Source organism: Anarhichas minor, unplaced genomic scaffold (genome assembly GCF_050575085.1).
Source record: "Anarhichas minor isolate MPS153535 unplaced genomic scaffold, ASM5057508v1 ptg000030l, whole genome shotgun sequence".
NCBI lineage: Eukaryota > Metazoa > Chordata > Actinopteri > Perciformes > Anarhichadidae > Anarhichas > Anarhichas minor.
In genome coordinates this window covers 8,008,293-8,030,614 of record NW_027466476.1, presented here as the reverse complement: position 1 = coordinate 8,030,614, position 22,322 = coordinate 8,008,293, and the positions used below count along the sequence as shown (strand labels likewise).

Sequence of the window (22,322 nt, the reverse complement as noted above, 5' to 3'; positions counted from 1 at the left end):
GCATAATGAGTATATACTTATGACATTTTGAATGCAACAGGGAGACATGCTTGATGCATAACTAATGCATAACTCCTGAGGGTGTCATGCATGAATTATACTGCAGGATATAAGATGAAGTCCGTCCCTTCAGCATGTGGTTTGTGTTTGTCATGAGGGCACATGAACATTTTAAAATATGATGAAATCATCTCATGTTACAGTTCTTCTCTATATGACTTTTAAGTGAACCAGAATAAGTCAGTGTTTCAGATTGGTCTCAAAGATTTAGCATGCAATATCAACACCACATTTTTTGGCAGCACCCCAGTTCACAACTAGTGGACAATTCAAAACACAAGCAAGTGAAAACAAGAGGATGAAAAGCACTTCTTTTATTTGGAGGGATTTTTTCTGACCCTTCCAACATCTTCCACATGATATCCAAATACAACACACAGTATGTAGAGTTCACAAAACATACAATTTGTTCCTTCTTTCTTTTTTACATTTTATATACATTTTTTTAAACATATTTTTTTTTTTACAATAAGCTTATTTTGGTAAACATGAATGACATCCATTCATAATCGCATATTTCAATGTATCCATGCATAAACAATCTGGTATTTTCACACTAAGATGTCATATTGTGTACATATGTGTAATATATTCTAGCAGAATACTTTATATATGTAGATATTGAGTAGAAAAACAGGTTTAAAAAAAGATGGAGGATGTGGTAGTGTGTTAGATGGTATTCAACAGTGAGTGTACCACAAGTTATCCCTTGTGCTTCACGGATTCTCCATGAATGTGCCGAGCTCGGACACAAACAAAACACAAAGAGAACATCTCGGAAAAAGACATTCAGACGCATTACCGTCAAGCTGCCAATATATTGCAATTTTCCATTTTGCATTTATAGGATATGTATTCTTTTTAAACATTAAAAAAAAAACGACAGTAAACTGAATCAACACAGGCACTTAATGATTAAAACCCGCCACTTGTCGTACCTAAGGTGGTAGGACAAGTTGCTCAGAAACATGGTGACTACCTTAAATCGGATAGTTTAGGGGACAAACCGTCCCTACTGCACAATGACGACACGTCACTTTTTGCGGTTGAGAAAGGTGGAGGGGAAGAAGGCTCCTTCGCCGTCACTTCCTGGCGAGCCGCACGGGCTTTCCTCTCCACAGCTCATGTCCTCACAGGAGTCCTCACTAAGAGAGAAGAGGAGGCCATTAATACTCAGTGCTTCAGGGTAGAGCTGAAACAAGTAGCCGATGAATCAACGAGTGGTTCTGGAGGCATTTCGTGAACTCCGAGACAATAACTCTGGTGTTGTCTCTGCTTTGGCTTGGAGAAAAATGTTCACAAAAACCCCCCAAAAAGATAGAGTTTAAAAGATGTGGCTATTTACAGGGAGGGTCTCATGAAAATATGCTATTGTGCAGTACAACATTGCTGGAAATCCCCTTTAATCTACAACAATTTTGATGATTAATTAAATATTTAAGTCATGTCTCAAGAGGAAACATCAAGTTTCACTAGTTCCAGCTTTTTTTTTTTTGCTGTTTTGTATTATGAACTGAATCTCTTCGTCTTTTGGAAGGTTGTTCATTCAAAACAAGACATTAGAAGACGTCAACTCGGGTTCTGTTGAACTGTGATGGCCCGTCTGCACTATTTGCTGACATTTTATAGACTGATGATACGGACGACTCAACGGAGAAAGAAATTGTTAGTTGCAGCCATAGTTCAGAGTGATATCAACTAAGGTAATAAATGACAGAATGATGATTTTAGCAAATTAAGGCTTTTGGGTTGGTAAGACTGTCTACTCCAGTACTCACTTAACTATTCATGGATACAGTTCAACTCGAAAATAAAACTTCTTGTCTTTAATTACTGTTACCAGCTGTGATTTTGCTGAGTCATGAATTTGAGGACTTGAAAATGAGTCTGTTGGCATTCAGGAAATACCGCGTTCCTCAATATCTCATCATCACATCACAGTTTATTCAATCAGAGGAAATTCAGCATGAAGCAAATGGAAAAAACGGGACTATTAACCTCTCACTCTCGTCCCAGATGCCCTCAGGAATAGTTGGCAGGCCGGGCACACTGACGTGATTGGCCTTAAGATTTTGGGCTGTTCGCCTGGAAACGATCCAAACGAGTTTTTTGTTGTCTGGTTTGTTACATTCGCTTGAGCAGTATTCAGTCATGCATTCGGCCACGAGTTCCTTCCAGTGGAGCAGCTCGCTGTCGCTGATCTGGGAAGAAGACAAACAGGAAACATCTGAGAGGCTGCAGACAGAAATAGTCTTTGACTACACCGTCATCAACAAGTGTTTTTCCACATACTATATATACGTGCACGTGATCAGACCGTGACACTGACATGCCACATTGTACAATTTCAAAGTATTTATAATACAAAGCTGAGAGACTTAAGAAATGATGGAATTGGAGGAGTAAGAAAAACAAACTTAAGCATATTAGCCACATAAGAGCCTTAAATGCTGCTCAATATTTCTTAAAAAACATAGTGTGGTGCTAAAATAATGCCACAAAAAATGAATTATGGAATCTCTCAGCAGTGGACAAAAAAAGTCCAGAGAAACACAGAGAAATAATTGTCTCGATGTTTTTTTTAATCAAGAATATAGACAGCAGACACTACGGCAAACAAATGACAGAAACAAAACATTTAATTTGAAGCTTATAAAAAATATTTTTTTATTCTATTCTATTTTCTAGTCTTTCTAGTCAACCTGTATATATTTTGGTTTTAGACTATTGGACAGACAAAACAAAACATTCTTCTCACATGATATTCTTCTAATAACATGTGATGGCCATGTTTCACTATATATGCAGACATTTTGCAGAGCAAAAATTATAAATGAATTGAGAAAAAAAAATCTTTTTATACCTTTAGGTGTCTTTGGAATTGCTGTACAATCTTGGACAAGTTGATGGACTGGAGGGCTTCAAACTCCTGAGCAATGAGGGACAGTGCCAGCACTGATGGCTGTAAACGAGAAAAGTAGCATATCAGTAAGTCATGGGACTTAAAGTGTGAATGCTAATATACTGTGAAATTGTCGCCTTAGAACAATCCTTACTTTTGCTTTAGAGAAAACAAGTCGGCATAAGCAGGCTTTAAGCTGGGCTTCCAGTCTCCCAATGCTTGGGATCTCCTCCCTTAAAATATAGAGGGAATCCTAATGTGATCCGCCAGTACAAAGCTCACAAAGCAGAATCTATTTGACCAACTCCATACCAACTGGAGCAATGCATCTGCAATAACAACACGAGTACGCACAAGTCAATTAAATGTTTACCTTTCAGTAGGCAGGAACGTGAAGGTTGGGTAGTAGAGGCGAAGAAAAGTTAAAGCCGTCACTGCTTCGGGCTCCACACTGAGCTTCTCTGAGATGATCTTCTCCATGCGACACAGGTCGGACACAGTGAACTTGCTTTGGCTGATGCGAATGAGCTCGTGGGTGGGCGAGACATTGTTCTCTTCCTCGACCATTTTCGCTGCAATGTGAAGACAGCAGACTCCAATACAGGGCAAGTGTTTGGGCTGCACCTGACACAAGGACAACAGGGAGAGTGTGAGTCCACATCCCATGATTCACGGTCAAACAAAGTCTTTGTGGTTTCCTTCTTACTGGTGATGCAAAACATCCAATGTTGTAACTTGAAACAACACTATATTCCTACCTTCATAATGGCGAGGAATCTATCAAGCAAATTGACAGCTTGAACAAATGTTTGAGTGCTGTAGCCAAAGAAACTGGTCAGACCCCACAGTTCTTCCACTCTGGTGTCCCTGCATTTCGCAGACACTCCGCTGTGATTCTGAAAATATACCACGATACATTAGATTGACATCGCTGGTAAAATGAATATCATTTTAGCAATCCCATAAGCCTGCACCGACACCAAAGATATGTAAACGTGGCTCAGTGGGTTACCTCTGTGGAAGCTGACTCCATCATCCTCAGGCCAGTCTCTCTGGGAAGAAAGTTGTACTCTTTTGCACGACATGACTTCAACTCTTTCAGGAGCACGCTGTCAATGGCTTGAAGAATCCTCATCCTGGAAAACAACATATTTCAATCCATCTGCATTGATGCAAGGGAGAGTCTGCATGTAAATAGTGTCCCCCTCCCCAGCCGCCCCAAAACAACACATTCCTGACCATATCTAATTATAACATAGTTATACAAGTATAATAAACTAAATAGTGGGAATAATATGTACAACATTATTAACACTCACACAATCAAAGTCAATGTTGGCATTGATTTGGGCTAAATGTAGACCAGGTCACCTATAACTGGGTCACTATTACACATTTCAGAAGAGCCTGAATTATTAAACTTTGATCGAATCTTGAAATAATAACTTACAACATCCATAAATGCCAAAAAAGCTGAAGGCGTCAGAAACATAAATAATGCCAACATTGGCTAACATTAATTTAGCTACCGTTAGCTTGCTATCGTAAATCAACAACCCTTCCTCTTACTTTGCCCAGAAGCCGCCGACGTGCAGGAAATAATAGCGCTGCAACTTAAATACAGTTTTCAGCTCTTCACATTTCCATCTTGAGTACGATGGTGGTCGGTAAATGTTAAAAAAAACAAGACCCTTGATCCCTGCTGAAAAGAGAGGGTCCGCCCTGAATAAACAAACAACCGTAAACTACAATGACCATCATGCACCACGGGAAAACGCCTCCGCGTCGTGTGGTTGCGTCATGAACTGATCGGGAAGGAAAGCGGATGTTGGCGGAATATTTCAAAGTGTCGGCGCTAACGTTACTTTTGCGGTCATTTCAACATCAGCTTTACTAAACAAAATACCTCACTAACCTCCGCAGTCAAACAATGTTAACTATGTTACGCATTAGCACCGAGTTACATCGAATTATTGATTAGCATAACGCTAGCTAGGAAGTAGCCAACGATGCTGTTTCCATGGTGATAGAACTTTATCATCAACGGCAATTCATTGGCTAATGCTAGCTGTTGATGTTAGCTTCGAGGAGGTATAGCTTGAACTTAACTAATAGGTTAGGTTACGGATGTGAACAGATATGTCATCGGACGTTCAGCCCTCCGGTCCTCACAGTATTCAGCCTTCCAGCAATAAAGTTTTGAAATTTGAATCTCCACCGAACCATAGAAAACTAACACGAGCAGGAACTACGGGTAGGTTACAGTGAAGCTAACTACCGCTAGATTAAGGCAGAGGGGAATCTCTGTTAGATTTAAACTACTGTTATTGAATTGTTCAGCTCTTCAAGTCATTTGTTCAACTTGTTCTTTACAGAGACCCATGATGGCGCCTCTCCAAGGCTGAGATTTAACAGCCTGACTCTAGATGAATTGAGGTATGAACAACTCTTCATGCAATATGTTTAGCAAATACCAAATGCATTGCAGCCATTTGCTCATTTGATATTTCAGCTCAACCACCAACTCCCAGCTCATCAGCAGCCACTGCTTTAGTTCAAGATTTATTTTGATTTGATTTAAAAAATGGCAATCAAAGGGACAACATAAAACCGTCCTAAGTTATAAAAAAAACAGACGCAAAACATGTTGCACACAATAAACAATATGATCAAAATACAACCTGGTCGAAACGAACCAAATAATGTCAACAGCTACTGACCTGATCTCTACATTTGAAGTATTGGACATACTTCAAATGTAGTTTCACATCTGGAAATAGACAGCACTATGTCTATGGCATCACTATGGCTATGGCTCTCCATCCCTCCTAATTTCTTTTTCTTCGTCCTTTGTTATAGCGAGGAGCTTGACAGGCGCACCAAGGAAACACAGAGGCTTCAAGAAGAGGTGGAAAACGCAACCAAAATAACCTTGGAGAGGTTTGGCTGCACATACGGCATCCACAGCTCACCTGGACAAAGCTGTCTCAACCACAGTAACTATTGTGAGTACAAGCAGCGTCACGCAGCAGCGAGATGACAAAAATAACGTGTTCAGTAGGGATTATTCATTTTTCACAACACCTACTTTTTGATACAATTACTGAAAAGCACCCTAAGTGGTGATACCACCCACGTTATGATACAATGACCAAAGCCGAAGCTTATTCTAAAACCTAAATCACCTGACTAGATATACAGATGGGTAGTGAAAAAACACTGGAAAGCAAAGTATTTAAAAAATAATTCAACATTAGCAAAAGCTCAACCCATGTAAGTGCTGCAAAGATGCATGTTTCACCAAACCTTATCTTTGACAACATACACTGTGTGTATTTTAAACCTTCTTTGCTCTTTTGGCAGATGATTCACCTGGGGATTCCGCTATTCCTTCAGCCCACCAGCAGCTAGAGCCCCTGGTCTGTGATCTGGATCATTTAAACCAAGGGGATATCAGCTCTCCTGGAAACGAGGTGTTGGGAACTGCAATAGATGACTGTATTCAACAGCTGTCTGACTTGCAGCTCAACAAGGTTCATACTTTCTTTCCAGCCTTGAATCTTGTTAGTTTGATGCTGTCTGAAATCCTCAATTGGTAATGCTTTCTCTATGTAATGTATTATTTTACCCTCTCAAACACAGACACGGGATCAACCTGAACAAGAGACATTCAGTTTTAACAAAGCCATCGTGAACCTGCAGGCTAAGTTGCACAAAGTCCGCGAGGAGAAGGCCGTCCTGTCCAACCTCAGGTGAAGACACTGATGAAATGTTACTCCTGTAAATAAGTGTTTTAAATCTCTTTGACCCACAGATCTTTTTATTTGTAGATTGAAGGATTCAAGGACACACGTTGGTCAGATGGAAAAGATGCTGTTCATGTTGGAGGAGCTCCAAAACATCAAAAGGGCCGAGGACCAGAAGCTGCAGGAGACGCAGGATGAGGCGTTGGCATTTCACAGGAAAGTAGAGACATTGGAACGAGATGTAAAAGAGATGTACTCGCTGTTATCTCAAGAGACACAATGTGGAGACAACGCCATCACCAGGCCAAACAACGCCACTACTTCAAGACAGCTGTCACCTGCTGCTAAGTTAACTGAGGATTTTAACGACGAGTCAGAGAAGCTGCAGGAGAGACTTTTTACAGTAAGTACTAGAAGTCAGTTACGGATCATATTACGTGTATTGTAGTCACAGACAAACACTTTTCCTCTTATTATGTCTGATACATTTTTCTGTTTCATAGCCGTCAACACAACATCTGGGGAGTGAGGAAAGCGGTGGAGTAAATAAGCAAAACGAAAGGTGATTTAATGGAGAGCTGCAGCGATAAGTCCAATAATGGTTTAGTCAATCGGCATAAAAATGACAACTGTTTTGATTATAGATTTTTCTTAATTTCTTTCACTTTTCAAGCAAAAAAAAACAAATGTTCTTAAGTTCCCGCTTCTTAAATGTGAGGATTGGCTGCTTTTCTTTGTCACATATGAAAGAAAACAAACATTGTTGGGTTAATTTCTAATCTGTAAACATAGCTTTAGTTAGAGAATAGTCATTGAACATAGTTTGGGTTGTCGGCCCACGCTCTGCCATTGTATATCACAGGTATATTATGTCTACTACAGCAGGGTTCACTCTTCGTATTGATCTGTTCTAGAATGGAAGACCTGATGGAAAGTCTGGGCCAGGAGATGGCGCTGTTGACTGACAAACTGAGCGCATCGAAAAACAACAGCTTCAGCTTAAGTGTCAAGTTGGAGCTGCTGAAGTAAGAGTTGTTTCCATTCACTTCGTGCCTGTTTTATCAGAGAGTGCTTTCAGTCCAAGGCCACTTTACTAAATGATCAGTGACCATGAATTAAATATGTGTCAGAAACTTGTATACTTGTATCCCAGGAAACTTGCAGAGAGACAGACATTACTGCATCGGTGTCAGGTCAGTGAGCTGGAGTCGACTCTCTGCAGCCATACAGATACGGTAAGGAAGCGTGTACAACAACACTATGGACAATATAATGTGAGCAATGAGATACTGAGGCTGCTAAATGTCAATATTAACCAACCGTTCACTAGATGTATACACCAATAACACCAGCGTAGACAAACACAATGCCTCGTCTATCAGAATATAAACTAAAATGAAGTTGGATTTGATTTGTGACGTTGTAGGTTTGTTGTCTGGAGCAGCAGCTCACTCAGTCTGAGTCCCAGCTGGTGGATGCCCAAAGAGGGAAACAGCGATCTCTTCAACAGGCAGAGGAGCTTCAGTCCCAGCTCGGCCACTTCAAGGTTCAGCAGCAAAACCATGAATGTCCAAACCAGCATTCTGTCTACTTGTTATCATCCCCAAAGTCCTCATATATGCATGTTTGTATTAAAGCACACTCCTTGAAGTGGAAACTGACGTGTCAGGTTGACTTTATATGAAGTAATTAAAATGATACTTAAGTTCTGTGTGTTAAGATGGAGCACAGAGAACAAGTGGAGGTGTGTAATCTGCTGGTAGAACAGCATAATACACCGGTGGGACGAGTCAACGAGGAGGGTTATTGCCTATTTCATTGCAATTACTGATGCTGAACACATTGGTATACATTTCATTCCATTAGTTATGGATAAACGTATTGTCAGTAGGCAGTTTTTATCTCCTAACCCTGATGTGGAAATTGCCTACAGGCCCTGCTGGAGCAGAGGGCCCGGGAGGGGGAGAAATACCGGGAACTCCTGGAGGAGAAGAAGAAGGAACTCCAGCTCCGGCAGCATGAAGCCCAGCACGTAATGTTCATGAGGAAATTATATATAAACCGTTATCCGGGAACCATTTTGATAGCTCATTGTACTTAACTGACTTTTCCAGCATCTCGCCAGGCTGGAAGAGGCCCAAAGCCGATGCCAGACCCTGCGTGCAGAAGGAGAGACACTGAGGCTTAAGCTGGATGACCGAGAGAACACGATAGAGAGCAGCATACAGATGCACAACAGCACCATCGACGACTTTCACCGGGAGAACAGCCTTCTCAGCAACCAGCTAAACCAGCACAAGCTGGAGATTCAGCAGCTCAGGGTCAGGAGCAATTTTATTTATTACTTATTGACTTTCATACCCCTACTCCATCATCATTAAGCTCATACTCTTTGTCTCTCTTCCTTCCTCTCGCGCCATATGCTGATTAGGCTGAGTTAGACCGGCACAAGTCAGACCTGGCTGCTGCAGAGCAGGATACGCTGCAGCTACAGGCCTCTGTGGCTGAACAAAGTGTGCGTGTCCAGGAGGAAACTCTGGAGAAACGGCAGCTCACCATCCAGCTGGACATCCAGCGCTTGCAGTTACTCACCCTCACTAGTGAGTTGAGCTTTACTGATGTGTATCACCACATGTCAGACCGATATCCATCATATAAACATGAGGCTTTACTTAATTAATACCCACACAATAACGTATTCCATGTGGACTTTTACCATATCGCATGTTACCTCTGGACAGCAGACTTTTCATTCACCAGAAATTACTCAGGGCTGTTTCTAGAAAGAGATCAGCTCTCACAGTTTCTTTGCCAAATCAAATGATCTTCTTGTCCTGCTGTGTTAAGAAAACAGAGAACCATGTTCGGTATGTTTTCACTGTCAACCAAGCCCTTCCATCGCTGTGTGCGTTAAAGTGCGCTTCACAATGCATGTGTTTGTGCGGGCGCGATTTCAGAGGAGCACGAGGAGCTGCAGCGGCTCCACAGCTGCACGAACGAGGAGCGCAAGGGTGCGGTGCTGAAGCTCCAGAGTCAACTCAGGAACGCCCATGACGAGCTAGACCAGGTCAGGTGCACCCTGAGGACCCTGGAAGGAGCTGACGGACACGGTTAGATTCATGACATTATTTAAACTGACACTTAATTTAACATCTGATGTACAAAGAAACAGATATAACCTGATATGTGTGACCATGAACATACAGTATGTCCCGAATATGTACAAAGCCTGTCCAAGACTAAACCTCTGGGATTTACAATGGTATTCTGATATATTATGTGCATGATGTTCTTTCTCGCTATATCACCTCCTTGCTCTTCTTCAAACTCTCTGTCGTTTTGTCTTGTGGGATTGTCTCAGGCCTCCAGGTAGCCTTGGACATGCAGAAGGAGATCACGGCCAGGAGGGAGCAGGTCGACTCCCTGCAGGGCAAAATCCAACATCTAGAGGAGATTAAGGACAAGCTGTACCAGGTAAAACATGTAACTGTATAACTTGTTTTTTGTATTGTTCCGTCATGCTCCTTTATTTTCTGTATGCCAAAACAGCAGACTTGACAGCTCAGCTGTTGGCAAGTTCAGAGATCCAAATGTCTGTAATTGATAACAAAAAAAAAAAGCCTGAGTTTGTAAGAAATTTATTATTTTGAAAATCTTCCAAATACGCACCTGACTCCGACGAAACAGTGACGAGTGACACAACAGCAGTGATTTTATCTAAGCAAGTTTAGGCGCTATTATACTCAAATGAAGTCTTTGGGGACATTTTGAAGACACAAAATTGCTCTACTGGGACATCTTTGCCCAGTCAAAATATTACATTCAAACTCATTTTCACATGTCAGCATTTGTTCCATTTCTCTGTCGACTCTCTCCCTATCCTAGCATAAAATAGAAAACAATTAGTATAATTTGAATTTGCGAAATCTGCTATTAAAAAAGGTACATTAAATGGCAACATATCACATCCAGACAGTACACCACAATACATTTACAGAAAATCCAATTCACCCACCCTATGCTTTTAATTTAACATCCTATCCAGGAGAAGCGCTACCAGAGCCTGGAGAACCAGCGTCGGCTGCAGCAGCTCACCTTCGTCAGGGAGGAGAAGAGACAACTTGGCGATGAGCTGGAGGCCCTTCGCTCCAAAGATAAACAGTTGAGGGAGCGGATCGACCAGCTGGAGGCAATCCTTCACAAGGTGATGCTTATGCACACTTTTTTCTAGTCATTAGATTACTACCAAATGTTATCTGGTGTTAAGAGAAGCATGGATGCGATTGTGACAGACTGAAATACTTATAAAGTTTCAAGTCAAACCAGTACACACCAGTTGTTATTTAAAAAGATTCTTGATCTTTTTAAATAACAAAGTGTTTGAGGCCTCGAGTTTATAGTGTGTAGACCATGAACTGCAACATCTTTTGGTTTGTGTTTGGTCAGCGAGTTTTGTTGCATTTCATTCCTCATCTCCCTCTCCCCTCATTGACCATCAGCTTTACCTTCTCTTCACATACTGTCCACTATGTAATAAATACACGAAATGCCCCAAAATAGATACAGATGAAAACAGTTAGAAAAGGTGTTAAAAATGGGCTGATGATCAGCAACTGCCTTAAAACCAAAGTATTTACAATATCTTAATAACTTCTTTTTCTTTCTGAGAATTACTAACAGTTGTTATCTCAAACATGTTGGTTTATATTTATGTAAATAAAGAAACGTATCCTCCCTGTTCTGTCTCTGTTTGCGTCCATCACTGTGTTATTGTTTCAAATTCTCTGTATCTTCTCAAAGATGTCGGAGAGCTTTGCGGACTGTCAGGATTTCATCCAGCTGAAGGAGCAGGACTTTTTCCGTCTGAAACTCCGACATGCGCTGGACTTGAAGGTAGAGCTGATTACAGACAAAGAGTCTTTTTGTAAGAAGGAATAAGGCTTATCCACTTACACACAGTCTGCGTATGTTTGTAAAGGATATACCCTTATTTAGTTTAAATGCTTTATGCTACGCTTCTCTTCCTCATGCATGTTTGATAGTATTGTCTTTATCTAGTCTGACTTATTCTTACTATTTACTTACTGTACTTACTATTCTTAAATGGAGCTGAACACCAGATCTTGAGTAACAACCAATTTTGTCTTTTCTATAGGAGCTCCAAGGTCACAATTTGCGCACAGCTCTGAATGTAGCTCCATCTGACCTGGACTCCCCGTCCCCATCTGCACTCACCGCCCCACCCTCCTCCCAGCACGTCTCCAACACCCAGATCACGGTACAATCAGGAACTCCATATAGTCCGCCTATCTCCTACGGTTCCAGCCCATCAAGTGCACGTGTGAATCGTTGTTTATTTGGCTGAACAGACACAAGCTCAGCACATCTGCCATGCCTTTTAAATCAAAAACATACACAGCATTACATTCCTGTGGCAAGGAGAGACACCAAACTGTAAATCATTTCAACAAAGCAATAAAACACTGATTGATTTGTTTGCTCTTAAACTGTGGTAGTGCTAATTCAGTTTTACTGACTTAAGAATAACAGATCTTGTTGCTAATTGTCACAGACATTTGTGAGATTGTCCCTGGTTTCTCTGTATAAACTCAAACTAATCGGTCCATCACTATATAATATTATCATCACCACAGCAGTGCATTGGCATTGTCTTTCTCTCTCCTCTCTCTTCCAGCAGGAGTGCCACGCCCGGGAGCTCAGGTCTCTCGTCGAGGAGCTGCGAGGAGTGATTTCGGAGAAGCACAGACCACACACAGATATCAGGAGGAGGTCTGCACCGGAGAGAGTGCACGGAACCACATTGTACGTCTGGCTCCGTTCCCACACACTGCGAGGATTAGCTTCGCTCTTAGGCTAGGTTAGGTCACATCTTAAAATCATGTGATGCTACTAAGTAAAGCAGGAAGTCATTTGGAGTGGAGGACTGTACTACATCATATAAGAAGACTAGACAGGCTGTTGACCTCCTTTTTATCTTAAGATATCTGTTATGGAATCAATTGAAGTTTAATGTCTCACTCTATATTTGAATATCCCCCTGCACCCACAGAAGTACTGATAAAGCAGAAGAAGTAAAAGCTGGTTCCAGATTGAGAAGAAAAACCTGCGGCAGGTAGGGAGCTCGCCAAAACCTAACCGACTCCGTGTCCTCTTTTTTGTTTGTTTGAATGTTTTGCGCATGGCTTGTCTCGAGGCTAGCAGACGCTCACACCATCTTCCCCGTGACCTTTCACCCCTCATGCAACATGCACGGCGCCGCAAAGTGCTGCAGGCTGTGCAATGTGATGTAATGCGTGTCTGTTTGTGCATACACTGTGTACAGCGAGCCCCATTTCCCGAAGGCAGCTAAGCTCAACGGAAAAGTGATCAACAACAAATCCTTCTGTGAGAGTGAGTTTTCACAACTTTGTCATTTTCATGCAGTCCAACATCTGCCATACAACATCATTAAATGATTAGTCTATCACCAGAAAAGTAATCTGCAACTATTTTAATAATTGACCTATTGTTGAAGTCATTTTTTAAGCAAATCTGGCAACTATTCTCGTGAGGATTTCCTGCTTTTCTGTTTTATATCATTTGGATTTTTGGGTGCGCAGAACTAGCAGCTAAACTAGCTATTTGAAAATGTCACCACCATTTTCTGACATTTGTTTGAACAAATAATGAATCTAGAAAATGATCTACAGATTAATCAATAATTCAAGTAATCCTTAGTTGAAGCCTTACATTCAATAGACTTTTCTAGAAAATAGATTTTTTGTCATCATCAATATTAAATTCTCTAACATACATTTTGACTTTTCTAGGACGCGTTCTCTCAAGTCCAGCGACAGCAGTGAGGTTCACTTCCTCCCCACAGCTGCTCTCACTGGGTCGCAAGTCACCCGTCTACTCTCTTCTGACCTCTGACCCAAACACCTGATAGTGACACTAAACACTTAACTCCCGAGGCCAACCCTTCTTATCAGTAAGTTGTTAGTATTGTGTGTCACATACACACACACAGAGACAGAGTCATTGGTCGGTGTTTCTTCAAGATATCATTTATATATCAAACTGTATATTAAAAGAGGGAAAGCTGAATAACATTCACACCAAAGTGCAGTACTTTAATACAGTTGATCAATATCAAATGATAAAACAGACATTTTCTCATATTAATGATTTCATCAACTGTAGCTCAGCATAAGATGTCACAGTGCACACGCTTGGTGTGTCAGGATGTAATGAGGCAACAAAATCCATTTCAGCAATAGTAGTAAAGTTACTATTGTCCTTCAGCAGCTCACAGGCTTCACAGACTTTTCACCAAATTGTGTAAATGTATTTGATTGATCATCATTGATTCCTTTATAACCCATTTTTTGTCTTTCAGAAAGCTCCTTTTCTATTTTGAAGGCTCCCCAGATGAAGTTGTCAAAGAATGAAATCCCCAATCATGTGTCGCTTTGTAATTCATTGTTTAAATAAAGTTTTTTATTTTTATTAATGTGTTTGAGTTGTTATTTCACACCAGTAATCATACCAAATTAAAAGAAATCTGTTTCATGTATTTTAATATGTGACGGTACACACAAAACAGTATAACAAGCGTGATACAAATATGTAAGAATAGTTAACAATACTGCAGCATCTATATTAAGCACCCATTAAACCTCTGCTTACACACAGAACTTAAGAGTCCTTAATGTTTCCTTGTATACCGAAACAAGCATATTTAGGACACTTCTCCTTTTGCTTCTTTTTTACTGTGTGGTTTTAAAGAGCATTTCCTATATACAAATGCTGTGAAACCCCTACGGGTCTGTTGAAATCCCTCTTCTAAATGTATAGCCTTGCCTGTTAGCCCTGGCAGTCGGAGTACATTGTGCATTACATACCTCCTCATAGCTACGGTTTCATACATCTGTTTCAGCTCCTCGTTCAGTCAACAAACCAACTGTTTCACATAGTCCTCATCTTATCATGTGACTGGTTCCAGCAGAAGACCTGTTGCGTGGGTCTTTACTGTATGTGTTCTCGGATTTTTATAATCAGAAGCCATCAAAAATGGTTTTCTACTCTTTGTGGTTTTTGTGTACTTTCCTCTTTTTGTAAGACTTTTGAAACTGTCCTGTCTGTTTGTGGCTGTGACAGGAGTTCATTCTTGACCTGAGAAATTGTTTGCGTCTTCCACTTCGATGGGGAAAGATGGGGATGAAGTGTCTTGAAGGCCCAGTATTGCAGATTCGCTAACATTGGTCTCTTTGTCCTGCAAGGGTCAAACATAATTCCATTGTATCATCATTTTAGATTATATTAATACTACACATCAGTTTACTTGCATTTTATCAGCTGAATTTCTGTGTTTTGCTCTTTTCACTTCTTACTTGGCTCTGTGTAGTTTTCGTCATTTTCCTCCTCCACATGGCCTCCTGTAGGCGTAGGAAGTGCAGAGGCGATGTTTACGCTCATGTCTGGGTCCAAAACAGATACCACCTCATCAAATAACTGTGGAGAAGCAAAGACACCATTTAAATATGATTTAACACAGGATAAACTCTTAACATTTACTACTGGCCTCATTGTTCTGACACACAGCAGCTTGGTAGTCCAGACTGCTGTCATCTCCACTTACATCTGGGGTCATGTGATCCTCATAGTGCGGGAACATAGCCAGAGGATGCTGTTTGAGTTTCTTCTCCACAGCGGCCACGTATTCTCTACGAATCTGCTTTTGGATCATCTGCTTTGAAAAGCAAGCATGTTCTTTAGAAATGCATTTCCTAGGCTTTTGACCGGAGTTAGCGGAGTTGCGGTTTGGAGCGTCATGGAAGATAACCGGTGTGACACCTCCCTTGTCTCCGGATAAGACTGACGAGCAATCACTGAAGTCATCGAGGCGCACTGTTACAAAACGGCAACAAGTGCCGACCGAGGAAATCTTGTTTGCTGGACCTTTAAGATACTTGGTCTGCAACCTCTCCTTGAACCTGAGGATTAACAAGAACTTTACTAATGTTATAAAGCAGATTCAGATACTTAAATATCTGTTGAGACAAAATATGTACAAAATAAGCTTAGTAGAATGTCAAAAAAAAAAGGTACTTTGTAAGTAAACTTCAGTATCAACTATGTATCATGTAGAAGTGTGGCCTCGCCACAAGGATATGATACCAGACTACTGGCTCTCCATCAGTCACGCTGTTAAGATGTTCATGTACTGTATGTTTGACATAATGACTAACTGGCAAACAAGCTATTTCTCCGTTACCTGAGGCATAAGCAGACTTTTTCTGTGCTGAAGCAATTTTCCATGTTTGAGCAAAAAGTGCGTCTCTATTTCAACCGCATGCACGTTGCTCTCCGAGTTCCCTTTTTATATCCTCCTTTATGTGCTGCCAGTTGGACACTCAGCCCGTACTTGACCGATGATCAATCAATGTGTCATATCTCTGACGAAACAGGAGAACACGAGACAATTTATATTCGCTATCGAGAGCCTGATAATAATTCGGGCTACTTTGATGTGCCGGCTCTTCGTGTTGTTTCATAACTGGGTTTAATCGGTTGGGATTCCATAGATGGGTAGAACCTTGTGTTGAAACATCTCTGTACTTGCACAGGCAAGTCTACTGTAGTTCTTAGTGATGTTATATTTTACAGCATCACAGTGCAGTTTGAACTAAAGGAGTCCTCTGCACTTCCCTTTTACCTGTTTCCACCAGTTTAGGTTACACTTTGCAATGAAGGACTGTGTTTCTGCTAGTAGTTGAAATTTCACAAAGGTGCTATTAGTTGCAGGTCTATTGTTTTAGACGCAAACCATATCCAACTTTGTTAAATCGGGTTGTTTTTGATCATTAATACATATTTTACAGAATATCTGAGATGCTTGTGCTTAGGAGAATTGTGTCCATCTGTAAAAGAGTGGCTGATAGCACAAAATCGTCTTTTCCCATTAAGTAAATAGTAAAAAAGTAAAAGCTGAGACTATATGGTCGCTACAACATTTATACCAAGGTATCTATCTCTTTCACATTATGGGGTGTATATTAGACCATTGCAGGTTATGTTACACACAGTTCTGTTTAATAGCAATCATATATTATAGTATCTCGATTTTTCAGGCAAAAACAGACAATGAACTTTCTCAATTGTTTTTACAGAAAACAACCGATTATGAAACAAAATTGAAAATGCTTCTCTGTCAGTCATCTCAATAGTTGATAATGCTTCTGGCTTGATGACACTTAATTCTGTCTCAAATGTCTTATAAGCATTACATATCTCTTTTGTCCTGTTAGTTTAAAATACTAAGTGTATTTTTGTAATCCTAGTCTCTTTGACTCTGGCTCTCTCTACTTAGCAGGCTGATAACAGGTGTTGTATCATTCAGGAATCACCTCAGAGGTATTTAATCTTAAATAAGATTAACATGAACATACACATATTGTCTAAATGAAGCAGCTCAGCGACTATTTTAAATAGCAGTTTGTACGTTCCTGCAGTGATGTATTTCTGCCTCTTTCCTTTCCTCCTCCTCCTCTGAATTCTAAGTATTTCTCACCTTCCCTCATCGCCGTCTATTTTTCTGTCCTCAGACTGGTTCAGTTCAGGTGAGCAATCAACAATAGCTATAAATAATGAGAGTAAAGAGCCATCACATTTACATAAACACTACATTAAGATACTTCTGTATTATTGCTGGTGTGCCAGGCAGTACATCTAGTACTGCATTTCAGAAGGAAACCGTGTACTTTTTACTCCACTACATTATCTAATAGCTGTAGTTGGTGATTCAAATTTTACATACAAACATATACAATCCGTTTTTGGTAATGTGATGCAATGTTATAGATAGAAAAGTCAAAAAGTACCCAGAGTAGTAATAATTCGCTAAGGCTACGTTCACACTGCAAGCCTTAGGGTCTCAATTCTGATTTAGTGCTCAGATCTGGCTGTTCACATTAAATAAATAAATTGGCCAATATCAGATTGCAGTGTGAACTGGTCACAGTCCTCAACTGACCCGCATGCGCAAAAAAACAATAATAAAGATGTCACACGCAGCACACTGGGGAAGTAACCGTGGAGGCCAATGAAGTCAGTGTTTACGGTTGAAGTCAGTATTGCTAATCCTACAAACAGTGGTGGAAAATAACTATTTTACTTCAGTAAAAGTAGCAATATCACTCTGTAAAAAAATACATACTTCTAATAAAAGTAAAAGTCCTTCACAATCTGAAAGGGGCCATTCGGCATAATGAGCTATAGGCTACTTTTTAAATAAATATTTTAATTTTAACTTAAGAAACATTTTGAATGCAGGAATTTTACTTCTAATGTTAACTCTCTGGTACTGGTCCCCACTACTGGTCTACATCGGTGGCAGTACTATATGGTTAAAATACTCTTTTACAACTAAAAGTCCTGCAGTCAAACTCTTTTAATAGTAAGCATCAGCATCAAAATATACATAAATGTATACATCATTTTAATGTGTTGTTAATATTGGGGTTTTTCATAGTTTGTTATTAATTGGAATCTGCAACTAGTAACTAAAGCTATTAAATACACGTTAGTGAAAAGAACAATAGTTGCTTCTAGAGTATTAGAAGTAGAAAGTAGCATACAATGGAAATGCTCTATAAAGTACAAGTAACGCTACCTCATGTTAGTTACATTCCTCCACACATTCTCACCAAATCAGTAAAGAAACTACTGCTAAAATGTTCTTTACTATAAATAGAGACACAGTTAGTGTTAGTTTCACTTACCAAGGGAAAATGTGCCTCGTGGTTTTTGTCTCCATCCCTCGTTATTAATATCATTCAACCAAAATCTGCCTCGCGACCAGCTGCTCCAAGTACTTAACGCTAGTTTGTAACTTGGTAACTATGGCACTGGTAGAGGCTCCTGTGGTAGGGTGTTGGCTTTTAATGTGAAAGAGGACGTTGAATAATCGTTTTACATTAAATTAAATGCGAAAACATTTATTTTTACAGTCGACCAGTATTAGCAAATCAGTAACACATCTTGTTTAGGAAATATACATCAACCTGAAATAGATGTTTCAATTTATATCAATGTTGTTCTTCCGGTATGCTCGGCTCTCTGGGTGGGCTTAGTGCGGCCTTTAAATGGAGTATGCATAGCCGAGTGAGTGAGTGGTGATGATTACCTATAGCGTTAGGTGTATTTATAGAGTGTTTAAATGTGCTTACAGCTGTTGAGTTGTTTGAGTGGCAGTTATGGACCCCGTGACATTATAGCACTGGGCATCGTAGTTTTAGGTAAGCTTGGCTGTTTACCTCTTTCCACTGAGTCAAGTCAGAAGCACTTTTATAAAGTAAAAGTTATTATTATATATATAATATATATATTTAATGAGTCAAAATACTTCTGTATGGACGTCTCTAGTTGAGCACTAGGGGGCTCTCCTTGTTAGAACAATTGCAGTTCAGGTTATGCCAGCCTGTACCACTGCACCATGCTGCCATAATATAAAATATTTAAATGCTGAAATATACTTCTTAAAGATTACTTAATTCAGATGTTTTTAATAGTAGTAATGTCACAATGTAAATAAACTCGACAGGTAAAAGCCCTACATTCATAATTTTACTTAAGTAAAAGTGCATAAGTATAATCAGCCCAATGTACTGAAAAGTATCACAAGCAGAAGGACTCATGTGTTGTATGCATACATATTGCATATTGCATACATATTGATTATGTATGCATGTAAATATGTTTTATTTACATATGTGATTTTAATCCCTTTTTAGTTTCTTAAACTGTAGCTATTAAAAAAGTAGTCGGGTAAAAAGTACAATATTTGCCTTTTATCAAGTACAATAAAACGGAAACCTTAAATACATTAAGCATACTACTTCAGTAAATGTACTTAGTTATATTCCACCAAAGCTTAATTTGTTATTACTTTTCTTACTGTAAACTGATGTTTACTTCTCACATAGCGGTAGTTTACTCTAATTGTGTGAAACTGCAAAGAACTGAAAGTGAACTGAAAGATTCTGGAGTAATTCATCACAACGTCTTTTGTAGAAAGGTGATTGTTGTTGACTTGATTTAATCACATGTCATTCCCTTCGGGGCTGATGAATTATCTAATTAGCCCTGGTTTAAGTCCCCAGACTCTCCTGCTGTTTAAACACCAGGGGAAGCACCGCAGGGACAGAGAGACTACTGTTTCCTCTCTTTCAGCACTGATGTTCCCTATTTATAGCAACAAACTAACTTAGTAAACGGTTTCAATGCAGTCAGTGAACTGTCTTAACGCGCTGTTGTTTTGTTTGTTTGCCAGCGACACAGCCAGCTTAAGTGCAGCTATAAAACAGGGACATTTTAATGCACATTTGACAGCTTCAAGTCCTTGTTTACTCAGTATTCAATTTTGCTTCATAAGCCTACTAGATCCTGTTGTAGCACCTGTTGAGTTCTTACTAAAGGAAAAACAGCGTTGAAAGAACTATCAACTTCTAATTAGAGCTCTGTTTTTATGCTTTGGAAAAGGCAGATAACAAACAAGCAATAAAATCCAATAAATATAGAGCAGTCTGGTATTTCGATGGCAGCAGTTTGCATTGAGATCCATGTCTTTGAGCGTCTGCAGGCCGTGAATGGCTCTGTTTATCACTCCAGTCGTCCCGAGCCTCTTCCTCTTGCCTACAGTTGCCTCGTGCTGTCACAGGAACGCTCCGAGCCGCTGACATGATGCAGCAGCAACACGGACCTATGAACGCATAATGTAGCCGTGACAACGTTACGTCAGTGTGGCGCCATTTCTACGAGGAATTTCCAACTTTATATTGAGGATGGAGCGTCACTCATGTGACACCCAACAGAGTGTTTTAACAGCTGTCTCCCACATACCCTCGTCAGGCTGGGTGACATACAGTGACCTGGAAAGGCCAAGTGTGAGGTCAGGAGTTTTCCTTCCCTTTTCTGGTCTGCTGGTGACTTGGATTTTCTACTTTTGTTTTTAAAACGTCAGCATGCGTGAAAACTAGCACCCGTATTGCGATAAACTGTGTCTTCACTCTGAAACTTGTACTCAAAATAAGCTTTTTTCAAAGGAAGAGCAGCAAACCAAATTCTCTCAAAACACCTGCCTCTAATAGAAGTTATTTCAATGTTTTTATCTAACATCAAAGCTACCTGGCCTTCTGAGGAATGGGCATATCCATCGTTTAGCCAATATAGGTGATTTATTCCTGCCTGGATAAACTCCAACACACATTATTTGTCCTGCGTGCCCGCAAGGAGCTCTAAGTTCCTAGATGCTTTTTTTGTCTTTGCCACGGTCTTATCTATCTACTTCATTACAGTGAGGAAACGCCTGAAGCTTTGTGTACTCCAAGTTTTACCGCACCGTTCTTTCCACTTCAGAAGGATTTCCTTCTCACGCATCCTGATTTATAAATATTGAAATACGACACCTGTGTATTTTGTCATTGTCTACAAACAGCTCTCTAAATGGTTGCACGAAGATGGCCTGACTTGGGAAAGCTCAGCCCCTTTGGAAAAAAAAAAAAGAAGAGAGCAGATATAAGGACGTGGAGAACAAAATAGTTTACATAATGCAAACTGCTGATATGCCTAATGTGATCGGTGCAAAAGTCCATGAATTAATCCATGAACAAATCCCAAATGACATGGATTTTACTCATTTAGATTAATCTTTATATGCAATTGTTTTATCCAGAATGGTTACAGGGAACCTGAATTGTATTTCTTTGTTTTTGTTTATTTATTCCACGCATGTACAATAATATTAAGAAACAAAGCAACAGTACCACATTAATTTTCCTCCAGAGACTTTCTACTTCTAATCGGCAAGATAAGTACAATTGCGGGAAACTGGTGTAGTACACAGGAAATGTTTTTGTTTATGGTCAAATCAGAGAGTTTGGCAGCACGCTGGTTTTTCAGTGAATGTGCTGACATTTTAACAGTCTTTTACCGTCTTTAGGATGTTGAGCAACTGCAGAAAACAATACGCCAGAGAGGATGTGCAAACCTTCGAACACCCTATCTGTACAGAACGCCATACAGGTGTGGCACGAAAGGTTTCTCCTCGATGCCCTAAGGTCAAGGTCCTGTCAACTTTGGGTGAAATCTAATTTGATTGACAGACCCTTATTCAAACTTAGAGAATCAGCTCCACATGCCCTGTATTTCGACAGACTGATTTAAAAACAACTTCCTTGAAACAGAATTGTTACTTAGTACATAAACATTGAAGACATTTTTTGTGACTCCTTACTTTCAATAGGGCTGTGTCCTTAATTTGACTATCAAGATTAAGGTCAAATGATTACATATAATTAAACACCACAACTAACAATCATTTTCATTATTGATTGTCCATAATTTCCCAGAGCCCATGTCAACATCTTCAAATTCATTAATTTGTCCCACTGAAAGCCAATAATATTGAGTTTACAATTATATAAAACAGAGATCTGCAGCAAATTCCCACATTTCAGAAGCTAAAACCATAAAAAACAATTAATCAATCATCAAAATTCTTGTCATTTATTTTTCTGTCAATAAAGTGATTGATAATTAAGCAATATTTTCAG

General features: G+C 39.9%; 2 protein-coding genes across 3 annotated transcripts; one reads left to right on the top strand and one right to left on the bottom strand.

Annotated features, from left to right (window-relative positions):
* Window positions 1-359: 359 nt before the first annotated feature.
* On the bottom strand, window positions 360-4,718 carry LOC142964351 (cyclin-G2-like). Its single transcript, XM_076104638.1, has 8 exons — window positions 4,532-4,718; window positions 3,975-4,098; window positions 3,721-3,858; window positions 3,336-3,586; window positions 3,117-3,195; window positions 2,924-3,022; window positions 2,059-2,261; window positions 360-1,205 (listed from the first exon to the last, which is right to left on the bottom strand). Exons 2-8 carry the CDS (start codon window positions 4,095-4,097, stop codon window positions 1,094-1,096), a joined length of 1,005 nt encoding a protein of 334 aa, XP_075960753.1. The 5' UTR covers window position 4,098; window positions 4,532-4,718; the 3' UTR covers window positions 360-1,093.
* Window positions 4,719-4,765: 47 nt separating this feature from the next.
* On the top strand, window positions 4,766-14,217 carry LOC142964350 (uncharacterized). 2 transcript variants are annotated; one of them, XM_076104636.1, is made up of 23 exons: window positions 4,766-5,216; window positions 5,338-5,398; window positions 5,822-5,967; window positions 6,326-6,495; window positions 6,605-6,714; window positions 6,793-7,111; window positions 7,212-7,270; window positions 7,623-7,733; window positions 7,862-7,943; window positions 8,135-8,254; window positions 8,642-8,740; window positions 8,823-9,029; window positions 9,140-9,308; window positions 9,666-9,818; window positions 10,070-10,182; window positions 10,754-10,912; window positions 11,509-11,601; window positions 11,864-11,986; window positions 12,404-12,531; window positions 12,779-12,841; window positions 13,052-13,119; window positions 13,539-13,699; window positions 14,108-14,217. In XM_076104636.1, exons 1-22 carry the CDS (start codon window positions 5,102-5,104, stop codon window positions 13,652-13,654), a joined length of 2,784 nt encoding a protein of 927 aa, XP_075960751.1. In that variant the 5' UTR covers window positions 4,766-5,101; the 3' UTR covers window positions 13,655-13,699; window positions 14,108-14,217. The 2 variants fall into 2 exon arrangements, with proteins under 2 accessions (XP_075960751.1, XP_075960752.1); XM_076104637.1 differs by having other exon boundaries at window positions 4,767-5,216; window positions 12,407-12,531.
* Window positions 14,218-22,322: the final 8,105 nt, after the last annotated feature.